The sequence below is a fragment of the Zingiber officinale genome, chromosome 9A (genome assembly GCF_018446385.1).
Source record: "Zingiber officinale cultivar Zhangliang chromosome 9A, Zo_v1.1, whole genome shotgun sequence".
Taxonomy (NCBI): Eukaryota; Viridiplantae; Streptophyta; class Magnoliopsida; order Zingiberales; family Zingiberaceae; genus Zingiber; species Zingiber officinale.
This window is the reverse complement of record NC_056002.1, coordinates 5,138,408-5,154,184: the sequence shown is the minus strand read 5'-3', so window position 1 is coordinate 5,154,184 and position 15,777 is coordinate 5,138,408. Positions and strand designations below refer to the sequence as shown.

Here is a 15,777-nt window from a genome sequence, read left to right as displayed (position 1 = left end):
TAGTATGGTAAGAAGATAAAAGTTACTAATGAAATAAATACAAGATTTTAAGTTTTAAAATGGTGTATTTGAATGAATTTATAGTATGACAAGATACAGAATAATATATTTACAAGGAGATCACGTCCACTTTCCTCTTTCTCATAATACTTTCCCCAAAATGTAGATAAAACGGATAAGGAAGGACATAAGTGCAAAATCGCAAAGAATTTTGGAGACAGGTATTATCACTCCTCTCTCCTGTTGCCATCACATACATGTAAACGATAAATTATTATTCCCCCCTTTCTCTTTCTCTCTCTCTCTCTCTCTCTTTCTCCAATTCTGCCTTCCCCTCCTCCTCCGTCTCCATCTCCCACACGGCTGTTCGATCCGCCGTCCGTGTCCTCCGCCTATCCATTTGCCGGGTCACGGCAACGGTTTCTTGACGCCGTGACGGGACGGAATATCGAACGCTTGAAATTGTGACGCCAAGGTCACGGGCGCTGAGAAGATCAACGCATCGTCTTCCTCACCCCCTTTCCCTTTTCCCTTTCGTCACAGCGCCATCTCCTCTCGAAGTGAAAAAGAAAAATCGATTCCTTTCGTAGATTCCTTCTGTCTCAAGCAAATTTATCCTTTTGGAAAGATTTGTCGATTGACCGCGTTGCTAAGCTTCTGGACTGCTGCGATTCGACGGTGCTTCTGCCTCGGCGATCGACTCCAGCGATTCCGATTCTGATGCTAGAAGCGGCGGGGTTTTGGAATTAGGTCCCATACACTTAAGTTCCTTGTGAATAATTGATGGCGGAGACGAGGCGGTTCTCATTGACTCCTCAATTGGGTGAGAATTTATTTATTTGTTTTTTCGTTCTTTTGAGTTTTCTTTATGTCGTGCGCCTGGGGTCGCTGTTTCTCTTATTTGTGATATCTCCTGGGGGAAATGTTTTTAATATTTACTTGCAGGATTTAGTTTGTTGCGTATTTTTCTTTCTCGTTCTCAATAGTCGGAGATACAGATTGTTTCTCACATAGTTGGGGAACACAACCTGTTTTATTGTCGTGGGAATCTCCTTCTTGTGACTTCTTTGCGAAATTTTGAGGTGATGCGACTTATGAGATGATTGTTATACAAGTTTTTTTTCCAGAAAATAGAAATTTTAGTCAATTTTTCTTCTCTTAACACAAATTTCTTTTTTGTTAAAGAAAGGGTACTTTTTTGAACGTTCAATAGGTTTGAATGATTAGTTCATCCGTCCATTGTTTGTACTCTAGTAGTTTGACCTGAATATTCAGCAGATATCTGTTCGTTCTATGTAGGTATAAAATTCTTGACATAGATATGGATTTTTTTTTTTTCTAAAAATGTTTATTTCAAGTTTTAAACATGTGCCCCCCAAGTTCATTTGCTCTATGAAATTTGCTTATTTACTAAGGGAAATAAAAATAAAATGGCGCCTAATATTATTTATCTGAACCATTGAAACAACACTTCAATTTAATTTTTTTATCATAGGGATGCCCCTATTCCCAAATCACCTCTCCTATTTGCCAACGCTGAGCACCTGAATCAATGCCCCTCTTATTTGCCTGTGTCAAACTTTCAAAATGGAGCCCTTCATATCCAAACCGACATCCGTTGTGTGCAAGGAGGTTGTGGCCGCCATGCATGAGATTGCAACCACCATGCACAAGGTCACAACTTCTACATGTGAGGTCGCGGATGCCACGCATGAGGTCGCCACTGTCATACGATGTCTCTATCCCCACACATGAGTTTGTGGTCAACATGCACAAGGTTGCGGCCATCACATAGCTATCACATAAGGTCCTTTGCAACTATGCCCTTTGCCGCTAGCTCGGGTACTTGATGTTGGCATGTCCAAGGTGAAGGTAAAGGAGCTGGCGCGTAGGCAAAGGAGGGGATCAACAGGTGTGGATGAGGGCTATACTCCTTTGCAACAGGGGGGATTTAGGAAGATCACCTTTGTTATAAAATCAAAATGAGGCACCTTTTTGATGTTTTAGATAAAAAAACAATACCCATTGATTTTTGCCCAATTTACTGCATACGTTTTTTTTTACAGTCTATATATTCCTTATTTGCTTATCTGGACTATTCTTATATATGAACAGATATGGAGCAAATACTTTTGGAAGCACAACATCGCTGGTTACGTCCAGCTGAAATTTGTGAAATACTCCGGAACCATCAGAATTTTCGTATTGCACCGGAACCACCAAATAAGCCATCTAGTATAATCCTCTGCTGTTAATTACTGAAAAATGCATTTTTTTCCCTTCTAGGTTAACTTGAATAATTGGTAGTTGTATTTGTTTTCAAATTGCTTGTGTATTTGTTTCTTTTGCAAGAACAACAAGTGTATCATGTTTTTGTTCCAGGTGGATCTCTTTTTCTTTTTGATCGTAAAGTACTGAGATATTTTAGGAAGGATGGCCATAATTGGAGAAAGAAAAAAGATGGGAAGACTGTGAGAGAAGCTCATGAGAGGCTGAAAGTAAGTGATAGTGGTCAGGCATGCAATGTAGTTCATTAGTTGGCCTCTAACAGAGCCTCTTTTTACTCATGTACTTATGAGATTTTAACACCTCATAGTTTGTGACATATTATTTTTGACCTTTACATAACCTATTATTTGATCTTCAATCTGACAAAATTTACCTAAAGGTTGTCATTGTTCATGTTCTTGTTATGGGATCTGGTGCATTGTTGGTATCTTTGCTTTGAATATAAAATTTTGACACCTGATTAAACTATATGAAATTTAGGTGAAAGTAATGAATTTCTCCCTGGTTGAATACATCCTTGTTTCTAAATTTGTGTTTCAGATTATTTAAGATTGCTATAGAGTTGAGTCTTGTATCATTTCATTATGGGACTTAATTTCAGGCAGGAAGTATTGATGTGCTTCATTGCTACTATGCTCATGGAGAAGAGAATGAAAATTTCCAAAGACGAAGTTATTGGATGCTGGAAGAGTGAGTTGTAGCACAAACCTTCCTTTCTTTAATACGCTTTCCTCTTTAGTGATTATTTTTAGTCTTTGCTCTTTTAGTGATTGCACTTATCATAGCATTTTAATTTTATTTTAGTCCATGTGGTATATTGTAAAATGCACTTGATCTAAATACATGATACTGGATTTATATCTATAAATACTAAGGGGGTGTTTGGTTGATGAGTTTGGGAATGAAGGAATGGAATGATAGTAAAAGATAGTGTTTGGATTCTGAGTTTGGGAATGACAATTTGGGAATGATTTCTAGATTTATGGGAATCAACCAAATCCATATAATTAGGTAGGTTTCATTCTCATTCACATTCCCATTCCACTTTATTATCAAACTCATACCCATAGTCATTCCTATCATTTAACCAAATGCCACCTAAATGTTTCTGTTATTTCCATATTATGCTTTGTCCAAGCATCAATATACTTATGTACACGTAGGATGAATCCCCAAAATTCTTAAGTGGGCTCTAGGCAATCATAAGTTGCAACATAGCAGTGGGCCATCATAGCGATTCCTTTTTATATCTGTTTGAGTATACAATACACAATGTTGAAAAGGATGTAGATGTCAGAACCTGCTGTAAGCAATAAATGTAATTCTACCATAGTCGATAGACAATCTTTCACCTGGAAAATGTTGAACTTGTAGATTGGCAGGGCATAACTTTGTTGGTCAAGAAAAGAACATCCATGCAATCTTCTATGTTTGACAACACTATAAGGCTAAACTGAACCTTAATAAAATATAAGAACGGCATGCTAACTTGACATCACCAAATCAACATTTTAAATACACTACTATATTACCTTTGTGAATTTGGTAATATTTTTTAAATAATTAATTATATTGATTAAAAAGAGGTTGTATCACTTGTTTCAAAGAATATGATCGTCAATATGGGGTTGCGTCGGCTTTGAAATTTATAAATGAGCATATTCTTTGAATATAATATTTTAATGGTTCAGGATAAATCAGGGTTCAAGATAGAAAAATTAATCAAAGATAGTGTAACTATTAATTGTAATATCATTAGTATAATTTAGTTGTGGTCATAATTATATTTTATTTATCAGTAAACATAGTTGTTTTATTTTTTTTTTACGTATAACTAAAAAATGTCAATGTGCCAGAGATTAGAGTGTGAAGATGGCTAAGTGAAAATACGAGAAAGAATAAAAAAATATTGATTTCCAAGACCAATTAGGTGTTGCTTCAATTGTTGATAATATGAAAAAATGTGTTTCTTGAAGGAAAATTTATCATGACATGAAAGATGACAGATATAACTAAAGCAGAATCATGTTTCTCAAAAGTAAAAAAAGAAAAGTTCTCATGTGATTTTCATCGCAAACAATTCTTCTAACCTATGTTTATTTGTAATGTCAAAATGCATGATTGCTTGTTTGTTTATTTTGCAAAGAACATAATTGCTGACAATATCTTTTGTTGATGTATCTTCTATTTCAGGGACTTAATGCACATTGTTCTGGTTCACTATCTTGAAGTCAAGGTTGTAATTAACTTCATCTAATTGTTGCTTTTATATTACTTTGTTGTTGTTTTTTTTATAAATGCCCTTTTCTTGATTATTGTTTACCCTTGTTAAATATCTATCATAGTGGCGTTTTCATAAGACCTGTATCTTTACTTTATTAATTATGGATATAGGAGACTTTTTTTTGACACAAGCTAAGTAAACACATGTATTCTGGAAAAGCTATGTATAAGTATGTCCTGAATTACCTCCCTTCAATAAAAATTCTCAACTATGAGCTATACCATTTGCAAGGAAACTATATATAACAGTCTATACAGAAGGAAGGATTGAAAATAAAAAATCAGCAAGTTCATCATTAACTATATGTGAAGGTCTGTAGGAATCAGCAACTTTGCAGCAGATTAAACTTTCAGTTTCTATGGAAGCACCTAACATCCAGCTTCAACAAGATCGAACATTCAGCTTTTCTGTCTCGGATAGTGTGGTTATTGTTGTGCACAAACAGATATATGTAGCCACAGCTTGGTCATTTCAGACATCTCATTCAGCAAGCATCTTTTTTGTTTTATATTCTGCAAGCATCTTTTGTCTAAGGCTTAGGCTACGGGCATAATTAACCTGTATGGGTTTAGAACTGCCCCATTTAACTTTGGCAACTCAAGTCCAGAAGAAGAGCATATAGCTTAAATAAAACTAGTTCCATATAACAAAGGAAAACCATGTCAATATGACCAATGTATATAATTCCCATTGATTGATCCAGATTATAGTCTTCTCTTTATGCCTAGTTAATCAATTACATGATTTTTCAAGTTAATTAACAATATGATAATTTTACTAATCCATACACATGATATTTTCAACAATATATCATTAGATACTCCATTAAATTAATCACAAAGAATTATATCTATCATTTAAAATTTGATTTTGTACTACAAACTCTTATCATGGGCTTGTCATTTAGTTGGACTCTGTTGATGGGGCTTGTTGAGAGAGCAATAGGCTACTTACTCCCGGTAGTTAATTAAGGTGATCCTTTGCAGTTTGGGTTGTATTAGGCTTTCTTGGGCTTCCACACTTTTTATTTCATACCTAGTTATCTTCATCTTTCTTTACATTTTAATCTTCATCTCGATGTATACTTGTATATATAAGTTGTTATTTGCTAATGATTGATTTGTGAGTATTTTCATATGCCATAAATTATAGTGAATGCATTTCTAGGGTTGAGGAATTTGAAAATTCACTAATGAAAACGAATTCTACTACCAGTGCAGCACAAATAATTCAAATGAACCTTCCTGTTGGTTCCTTGAATATACTCATTATGTTTCTTTCTACTATGAAATAATGCATAGCTGCTCATTTGATTATTATCATTTCATTTTTGTTCTTCATAATTATCCAGGGTCATAAACCAAACTTCAGCCGGTCTAGAGATTCTGAAGAAACTCCCCCAGTTAAGCCTATAGATAGTCCTGTTCGTTCAAATTCTATCATAAGTTACAGTCAGATGCCTTCCCAAGCAACTGATGCTGAGAGCCACAACAGTGCGCTTACATCAGAATATGAGGATACTGAATCAGGTATAATAAGCCAAAAATTTGAGTTTTGATGCATCATCTTATAGGTAGTATAGATTTGCTGATTTGTACTTCAATCATGCACTTTTTCTTTCAGTGTTTCTAAAGCGAAATTCGATGCAGCAGATAATTATCAAACAAGTTCCAGATACCACACTTTCACTAAGATGCAGCAGTATGGTGCTGGACAACTGATGAGCGCTCAATGCTTGGACCCTTGCGTTCCAGATCCTTCCATGGATAGTCATAGTAAGCATGAGTTTTTTCAACATGTTTTGGTTAGATTACCTAAGGAAAAACTTCTGAGCAAAACACTGTCCAAAACCTTCCAGGCAGTTTTCAGGTAATTGATAATAAACAATGTCATTCTGTTCAAGAGAATATGTTGGATGAAATAGACCTTCGATTAGCATTCAAGGGGTCTAAATTACAGCTTGATCCAACATCATGGGATGAAGTCTTGGGACACAGTGCCAGAACATTAGAGATGCCAAGTTTTCAGTCATCACTTCGTTTTACAGAGCCTGTAATGGGGGAAAGCGAAAGTAGAGTTGAACTTTCAACATATGGAAATCCATATGCTGAAAATCTTAGCAACAACCAAGATGTATCGGCTTTGTTGGGTAAAGCATGGCAGGTACTTTCTTTATTATCCTTGTTTTCCTATCTGTGATTATTTAGTATGTATTAATGGGCTTTATGTACTATGCGCTCCTTGTATGCATATCTTCCTCATGAAAATTTATTGTCAATTTATTTCCCTTGGCTTTTCTGCTGTTGAGAAGTTCAAACATATAGGCAGTTCCCCTGGCTGATAAAATGACTGATTTTTTTAGGTCCTGTTGCAGATTTCCACTGCAGCTTTTGTGACCCCCAAAGTTTTGTAGGCATTATTATGGCTGATATTAATGTCTGATTTTTAGTATATCTATCGCAGCTTTCAACTGTTGACTCAGATTCAGCTGTTATACCAAACATTAATGTGGATAATGAGATATATGTGGATGGAAATGCTGACGGCACTTCCCTTTTGAAGCAAATATCATTGGACTTCTCCAGTTTAGAAGGAGAAGGCCTAAAAAAGTATGATAGCTTCTCAAAATGGATGAGCAAAGAACTAGGAGAAGTTGATGAATCACATACAAAATCCAATTCTGGAGCCTACTGGAGTGCTGTTGGCAGTGACAATGTAGCTGAAGATTCCAGTATTTCAAATCATGAGCATTTAGATGCATATATAATGCCCTCGCTTTCACAAGATCAGCTTTTCAGTATAATTGATTTCTCTCCAAATTGGGCATATGCTGGCTCTCAAACTAAGGTATTTCTAAGTTCTAACTCAAAGGCTGTCTATTTAGTTCATTACTTAGTTAATGTGTTGAGGTCTGGACACGTACATGTGTCCTCTACCTGATTAAGCCATATCATGGTTTTAGTTTTGGAAGTGCACATATTTTCATCCCTTCGTCATTCTTTATGAAGGTTTTAATTACTGGGACATTCTTGAAGAATAAAGATTTTGGAAAATGTAAATGGTCATGCATGTTTGGGGAAGTGGAAGTTTCAGCTGAGGTTGTTGGAGATGGAATTCTTCGTTGCCATGCTCCGCCATACAAATCTGGGAGGGTTCCTTTTTATATTACCTGTTCCAACAGGTTGGCCTGTAGTGAAGTGAGGGAATTTGAATTTCGTGACTGTGATTCCTCCTGTGTGGAGAATATGAATTCTGGAAGTAATAAATCAACTGAAATAAATCTTCTTATCCGTCTTGATAAGCTGCTGACTCTAGGACCCCTAGATTGCCAAAAGGATGCAGAGATCCTTGCAGAGAAAGTTGAATTAAGAAGTAAGATAAGTGCAATGATGGAAGGTGTTGATGAGTGGTCAACTCTGCTTAAGATGAGTAAAGAAAAGAGCTTCTCTGTTGATAATGCAAAGGATCAATTACTTGAGGCTTTATTGCGTGAAAAATTGCATGCTTGGCTTCTACACAAAGTGTCTGAAGATATCAAAGGCCCAAATGTGTGGGATGAGGAAGGGCAAGGCGTCTTGCATTTAGCAGCTGCCCTTGGTTACGATTGGGCTATAAAACCAACAGTGACTGCCGGTGTAAATATCAATTTCAGAGATACACATGGGTGGACTGCCCTTCACTGGGCAGCATCCTGTGGCAGGTTAGTAACTTATATATATATTTTATGTGACTAGTTGTTGTTATTTGTCTACCATTAGCAACTGCAATACTTGTTTTCTAATGTTTTAGGGAGCGTACAATTTGTGCCCTTGTTGCAATGGGTGCAGGACCTGGTTTGTTGTCAGATCCTACCCCTGAGTTTCCTTCTGGAAGAACACCTGCAGATTTAGCATCTGCAAATGGTCACAAAGGCATTGCTGGATTTCTTGCAGAGTCATCTTTGACTAGCCATCTTTCTGTTCTCACTATAGACCCAAAGGCTAGTGATTCAGACTTTACTAGCTTCATAGGTGATGAAGATGTTTCTCAACCCAATGCCCCTGAGGTTGTTGATGGAGACACCCAGGCTGAACTGTCATTGAAGGACTCACTGAGTGCTGTTCGCAATGCTTCTCAGGCTGCAGCTCGCATCTATCAAGTTTTTAGAATGCATTCATTTCACAGGAATAAATTTGCTGAGTATGGAGATGACAGCACTGAAATATCAGAGGAGCATGCAATTTCCCTCCTAACAGTCAAGTCACAGAACTCAGGATTGTATGAGCATGATGCTGCCATTCGAATACAAAACAAGTTCAGAGGATGGAAAAGGAGAAAAGAGTTCTTAATTACTAGGCAACGGATAGTCAAGATCCAGGTCTGTTGTCCTTTATCGATCACATTGCTCTTGCATTTTGTACACGTGGAATTTCTGCTATTGTTTCTTATTATCATTGTGGTTCAATTTTGTACTCTCCATTTTCACTGTTAGCAGTGCATAAGAAAAGGAAGGACATGAGTGTCTTGTTAGAAAGAATTTTAGATACCTTGGAGCTATTATTCAACAAAAACTTGATAATAATGAAGATATCTTTAGTAATATAAAGAATGAATGGTCAGATATGGAGAGTTTCTAGAGTTTTGTGTTGTCATGATGGTTCTTGGTTTAGTTTATGAATTAAATTGTTGAGATTTTAGAAAACAATGCATATAGTTAGGGTGAAGATGTTAAGATAGAATATGCAAATTTATCATAGATGACGAAGTAAGGAATAATCTATCTAAGAGTGATATCTTGTATTTATAGCTCCTTTAGTTGCAAAAAAGAGAGAGAGAATAGATTAAAATGGTGGTACAAATATGTTTAAATAGTCTCAATTTAGTTAATAGTTTGACCAGTAGAATCAATTTGAGTTGAAACTATTATGGGTTGAGGGAAACAAAATAAATCTAGTTAACAAAATTTAAAATGATTTAGCAATACCTTGATAAAGTTCAATTGAGGGATAACATAGGCCCCCAAACATAGTGCAGTGGCAAGGAGTTCCCCAAACTAACCAAGCACCCACGGTTCGAATCCAAAGTACGGAGCACTGTAAGACATTTTCCTCCAATGAAAAATCTAGGATATTGGTTGGGCGAGGAGCCGGTTGCGCTTCCGGATTTATCCAGTGGGTGAAAGGGGGGAGGCCCACCTCCAGGATTAGTTGTGTCAGTAAGTGTTTAGATACTTGGATTATCAAAAAAAAAATTGAGGGATAATATAATTCATGATGATGATGGCGCAATTTAAAAATAATTTAATGGGTTTGAATATTGTTAGCAATACCTTGTATAGAGTCCATGGAGGCATAACTTCCATGACTGACCCAATAGCTGCGATTGATTATCATCATCATTGTCTTCATGATGCTGTAAATTTACCTTGTATAGAGCTTGATGATGATGATGATGATAAAATAATTTACTCAACTGAATGTGATGATTATGACGATGACATTGCTTGCAATCAATTACCATTAAACTTGGCAGACCCCAAGTAGGCATGGTGTGGTAACCAAGATGTCTAAGCAATAACTTGCCTTTGTAGATGTTTGGTCAACAAAACTTCTCATTACATAAAACCACAAGAAAAATAAATTTGCATCATTAATATAAGTACTTGTATTACTGCTGACAAATAAACTAATAAACGACAGATTAACTCTAAAGTTCTTACTTTACTAGCAATAAGTGAAAGTGACACTAACATTGACTTATAAAGAAAAGAATACTAAGTATGTAATAAGAAATAAATGATAATGGAGATCATAAAATTAAAAAATTTATGAAATATGTTGCAAAGTGTCCTTAGAACGTCCACCTAACATTTGTCAAACTTTAAGCTACCCGAACCTAGAATAGCTTCCACTTGTGGTCTTGAAGTAGCAAATAAAAAAATCAGCAGTGAAAACTCATCAAGTCAAGAAATTTGATGAATGAAAATAAGATATAACATCAAATATACCATGTCATGGCATGAATTATAAAATAAATAACTACTAACTAGTAGAAAATATCATACACCGGTGCACTGCTAATCACCAATCAATGAGTGAATTTGGACCCATCTAATGGGCATAAATCCATACACTCTCTCATTTTGCGGTTGAGGGTGGTCCATGTTATTCTCCACCACATACACGACTTCCAAATGTTGCCTAAGCATGGTGCATTCAACATATCACTTTAGTTGACAGGCCAAGCACAAACGAGGTGATAGTAAACCTGTGTATACAGTGTTTTATGATCTATCATCCTCCTATGGTTCTATCATCCTCCTATTTGGCCTAAGGCGTTATCCAAAATATGGCATCATCTATATTAGTTGCATCCATTAGAAATATCATTTAACCATCAAGTTCTAGACTAGGTTAGCATGTTAACACCAAGTTAACAATAGCTAACCAACATGAACAACATAATGCTTATATACTAACAAAACAACATTTTATAAAGAAACATGCAATCCAACACAAACAACTTACAAGCTTAACTAACATGATGTACATGTACAATAGGAGTACAATGAACTAGTAGGCATATAATAAGTTACCATCGTGACTCACCACAAATTTATAAGGGAACAAGGTTGCTACTGCTCAGGAAAAGAATGATTCAATTGCAGCTGCTGTGCCTGATGTGAACTGGTGTTTGATGTAGCTGCTGTCATTGGATGACAGAGGGATGACAATGTCAAGCTACAGTGTGGACATGTGGTGGCATTTAGCAGTGGTAGGTTTTTGCAGTTGCATGACAATGTTGGCTGCATGCACGAGAATGCGGCGTGGTTGAGCGGTTGGTATTGTGCACCAGGGTGCTATGGCACTGGGCTGTGAGCAAGAATGCACAATGAGTAGTGGGCAGGGTGCAGGTGCAGGTGCAGGTGCGATGTCAGGTTAGCTGATGTAGGTTTGTTGGAGGGTGGCATTGGCGAAGCAACTAGTAGAAGCGGGAAGCGATATTCCATGGACAAAGGAGGAGTTGGCTTCAAGTGCGAGTGCAATTAGGGTTAGGTAAAGAATTACGGAGTATAAATAATATTAATACCTCAAATCTAATCCCAATTTAATTAATCTATTGAACTGGTTCATTTTGGTTCAATCATAAACCTCCAATTTAAATCTGATTTAAGTCCCCCTTTCGATCTCTCATTTGAGTCCCTTTCGAGCCCCCCTAACCATGATACTAACCATCAAGTTTAACATCCAACTAACTGCTAACCACAAAATGAGGTTACTAGATCAACTTTAAATCCCTAAATTAAATAATTTTTATTTTGTTCTAGAATATAGCAAAACTACCATGTCCCAAATGCACCATCAACATGCTTTCAGTATATTCGTCACATTCACAAAGTATTCATATATCTACAGGAAATATGTGCATGCACTTGTTCTTGCAGAAATTGACTGAAGCTTAATTGAAGACTATCTTTCAACTTCTAATCTGCAGAGAAATTATATGCTATCATCCGAGAACATTGATGAATCAATATGTGCTAGAGAATAATTGTAGGCCTGCGCTCTTGCATTATCCAAAAGAATTAAAAGAAAAGAGAAAAAATTATCTAATTTGCCTTAATGTCAGCTGACCATCTTTATGAGTGCCATTGCTTGCCAACTCATTTGTTTTATCCCTGATAGCTTACTCTTGGAGGTTATAGATGTGGAGAAATCTGGATGTCTTCCATGGGGATCTCATGACCTCACTTATATTGCAGTCTGATTCGAACACATTGTTGCACACCCTATCCTATTGTTGTCAGTTGTCACCTCTCAGTGGACAGACCTTTGATTGGCTAAGTTTTCCTTGTTAAGGTTTGAAATCTCATTTTGCACAATGAACATGATTAGGCTATACCGGTCTCAGTATAATTCAGGACAGTTAAAGTGTGGAGCGCAAGTTATTAACTGGTATCTGAACTTATGCTGCAAGATAAAGGCTCAATGCCTGAACAGCAGTTTATGGTGATGGTAACTCTTTTTTGTCAGGAAGACTTTCTAACCAAACAATCTATCTGTCTTACCAAATCATATTTTATTTTTTCCTTTTTTTAATATACATGGATACATGGAGGATTGGTCCCTTAACAGAAGGATTTACTTTGTATGTCTAACCTCATGGGATACAAGTCTCAGCAAAATCTTAAATTATTTAGTGAATATTTCAGAGAAGTTATCCTATTTAGAATATGATTTTCTTTGCTCTACAATTTTGTGCCAATTAACTAAGGACTTTTAATGAGGTTGTCCTTGGTTTCACAATAATTTAGAGTATCCTTGGTTGTGCATGACTGTCAATTTGTTTTGTTTAGACATGTTTTCTTTGTTTTTGTTGTATTGGAAAACAATGATCATTAGCTCGACAAAGACTAATCAGAGCATTCTGATTTAGTATATAAATATATAATACTCATGGATCTGAAGTGAATTTTTTACAAGTTCTGAATCTTTAACCGTAAGATATTTTTCTTGGTTATATGTTTCTTTTCTTTGTATTGATGAATAGGCTCATGTGCGCGGTCATCAAGTGAGGAAACGGTACAAAAAAATTGTGTGGACAGTAGGAATTTTAGAGAAAGTCATACTGAGATGGAGGCGTAAAGGAAGTGGGCTGCGTGGCTTTCGATCTGAAGCCGCTTTGGAGGGCACTAGCATGCAATGCCAACCAGCTAAAGAGGATGAGTATGATTTCCTGCATGTAGGTAGAAAACAGACGGAGGCTAGGCTGGAGAAGGCACTTGCGAGGGTTAAGTCCATGGTCCAATATCCAGAAGCTAGAGATCAGTACCGAAGGCTTTTAAATGTGGTTTCGGAAATCCAAGAGTCCAAGGTAACTCTTTGTTACTGGTACTTAGATTAGTTCTATTAAAGGCTTCCCAATCATAAATTTTCTTTGTTATTGACTCTTTGTGTTTTTGTGGGTATTTAAACATAACCTGTCTTTTAGGATCATCGGGCCTCTATATTTCTCTAATATGTGGAACATTTCCTTCATTCTCTTTGTGATGACTAGCACACTCCATACCTTCTTTTGAGGTTCTTGAACACTGTGTCTACTTGAGAGGAAGGTACTCCAAACCGAGGGAATGGTCTATGAGATAAAGCAGCCATTTCCCTTGTCTACATGGGTGGAAGAATAAAAAGCTAGAGAAAAGAAAGGAACAATTTAGCTCTCTTTTCCATATTTTCAGTTGCTTCTCAAAGTGAGTGAAATAGAGGAGAATAAGTGAAGAAGTATTGAAAAGACTAGTTTAACCTTGCGTGTTTGGGAATGACAAGATTACAGAGTTAAAATTGTCAATGTTCTCTCAATTCCTCTCCTTTCCTCTTCTTTCAAGTAGACAAAACAAGAAGAGCCCTTTCTTCTCTCATCCTTTGCTCTTCCCATCCCTAATTCTCTTCATTTCTTTCTCTCTTTTTTTTTTTTTTTAACTTTCTTCCACAGCAATGAGACTTCACCCGTGGCATTTTAAAATCCTATGTTACTTGCATTAACTAATTAACAATGAGTCTTTGACATTGTTTTGTCTCTCTATTCTTCATTACATTCCCATCAAAGTTCAACCTATGTTGTTTTTTTTAGTAAAGATCAAATGGAGACGAAGAATCAACCAGTGCTTTTCAAAATTAAAGACATCTATTGTCTTGCTGCATGCACTAATGGGATCAATTAACTTAATGTGAATAAATCTACTTGCACTTCATTGGGCACGATCCTTACTATGCTCCTGAGTGATGGCTTTTTGAGATCATTGTTTCTCTTGGTCCCTCATTAAGCAGTGAAACTGCCTTTTGTCCAAAATTTGTTTTGATCAGGTTGGAATGCCAATGGATGAAATGTGGATATTCCTGATCCATGCTCCAACTGAAAACTCGGAATTATGTAATATGATGGCCAATTCTAAATATACTGGTTGGAATTCTTTAAGTTCTATTCCGACATAGGGGTGTTCAACTGAGAAATTACCAATATTTGTTAGAGCAATTTGGATTATGTGGCTTGTGCAATTTCAGGATCAAAATCTTTAACCCTTCCGGGCATGATATGAGCCAATGTGGAGCTGGTCTTTTTAATAAGATTAGCCTACAATATGTAATGGCTTGCATCTAAAGCCTGATGGAAATTGGCAAATGAAATGTGGTACCAACATCATTAGGAAGAGATTCTTTTGGTACTACAAACTGCTTATTTTCAGTTTAAATAAGGTATATCCTTCCAATAATTGTTGATTCATATGCTAAACGGTTTCATCATTATTAGGCTATACAAGAACACAGTTTGAATGAATCAGAGGATGCTGCTGACTGTGATGTGATGGTTGATCTAGATGAGCTATGTGAAGATGAAGCAATGATTGGTGCTTAATGTGGTTCCAATTCAATTATACTATGCAACTTGTATGAAGTGCTATTATACAAGATGATCTGCTAAATCTATAATATTTGACCTCCATCATGTAGCTGATTGTTGAACTAACTAATGTTATATTGAAAGACTCTAAAATTATCAGTTTACTATGTATCATGGATGAAAATTGGGTATTGGAAAGTATATAGATTATATTACTAATTCACTTTAATCTGGCAAATAGCTTGAGAAGTTTTAGAACTCTGTTGATCGAATGCTATATTTATTGCTCAAAGATGTATGATTGGCATGATTCTCCTATTTATTGAATCTTGATGTATCTTCTCATTCTTGTACTGTTGAATGCAGAAGTTGGCTATGTTTCTTCCATCCATGTAATTTCCTCTGAATTACATATGCACAAATTGTGTTGTTTTTTCAGTAAATATTCGTTGATAAATTTCTTAATTATGGTTTTAAAACAAATCAATTACTAAGAGGAGAACTTGTTGGAGTGATATGTGATAATCTCACAGGTTGGGGGACGATCGGAATATATTATCAGAGTTTTGACTCCGGCCATATCTTAACCAAACACCAAACACTGATCGTTAAATTATGGGAAAATTCATGATTCAAGTTTGCTATTTTTCTCTTAAGGTGCATTCTTAATGAGAAAAAAAATATAGAAAAATTTATCCAGTGGCATTTTTAATTTCTGTTCTGCCAAATTCGCTTGTAATCTCAAATATCAAGGAAGGTTTCTAACGATGAATTTGACCAATGGCCACAAACATAGACACTTTAATTTGTAAGACGCTCAGAATTAATCA

The 15,777-nt window shown here is 36.1% G+C and overlaps 1 protein-coding gene across 4 annotated transcripts; it reads left to right on the top strand.

Moving 5' to 3' along the window:
• Positions 1 to 297: 297 nt before the first annotated feature.
• On the top strand, positions 298 to 15,109 carry LOC122019892 (calmodulin-binding transcription activator 3-like). 4 transcript variants are annotated; one of them, XM_042577490.1, is made up of 14 exons: positions 298 to 823; positions 2,116 to 2,235; positions 2,383 to 2,498; positions 2,891 to 2,979; positions 4,483 to 4,525; positions 5,925 to 6,102; positions 6,223 to 6,348; positions 6,432 to 6,442; positions 6,533 to 6,736; positions 7,037 to 7,420; positions 7,582 to 8,273; positions 8,363 to 8,930; positions 13,103 to 13,426; positions 14,858 to 15,109. In XM_042577490.1, the coding sequence occupies exons 1-14, from the start codon at positions 784 to 786 to the stop codon at positions 14,960 to 14,962; spliced, it is 3,000 nt and encodes a 999-aa protein (XP_042433424.1). In that variant the 5' UTR covers positions 298 to 783; the 3' UTR covers positions 14,963 to 15,109. The 4 variants fall into 4 exon arrangements, with proteins under 4 accessions (XP_042433424.1, XP_042433423.1, XP_042433420.1 ...); XM_042577489.1 differs by having other exon boundaries at positions 6,226 to 6,348; positions 6,432 to 6,736; XM_042577486.1 differs by having other exon boundaries at positions 6,432 to 6,736.
• The last annotated feature ends 668 nt before the right edge of the window (positions 15,110 to 15,777 follow it).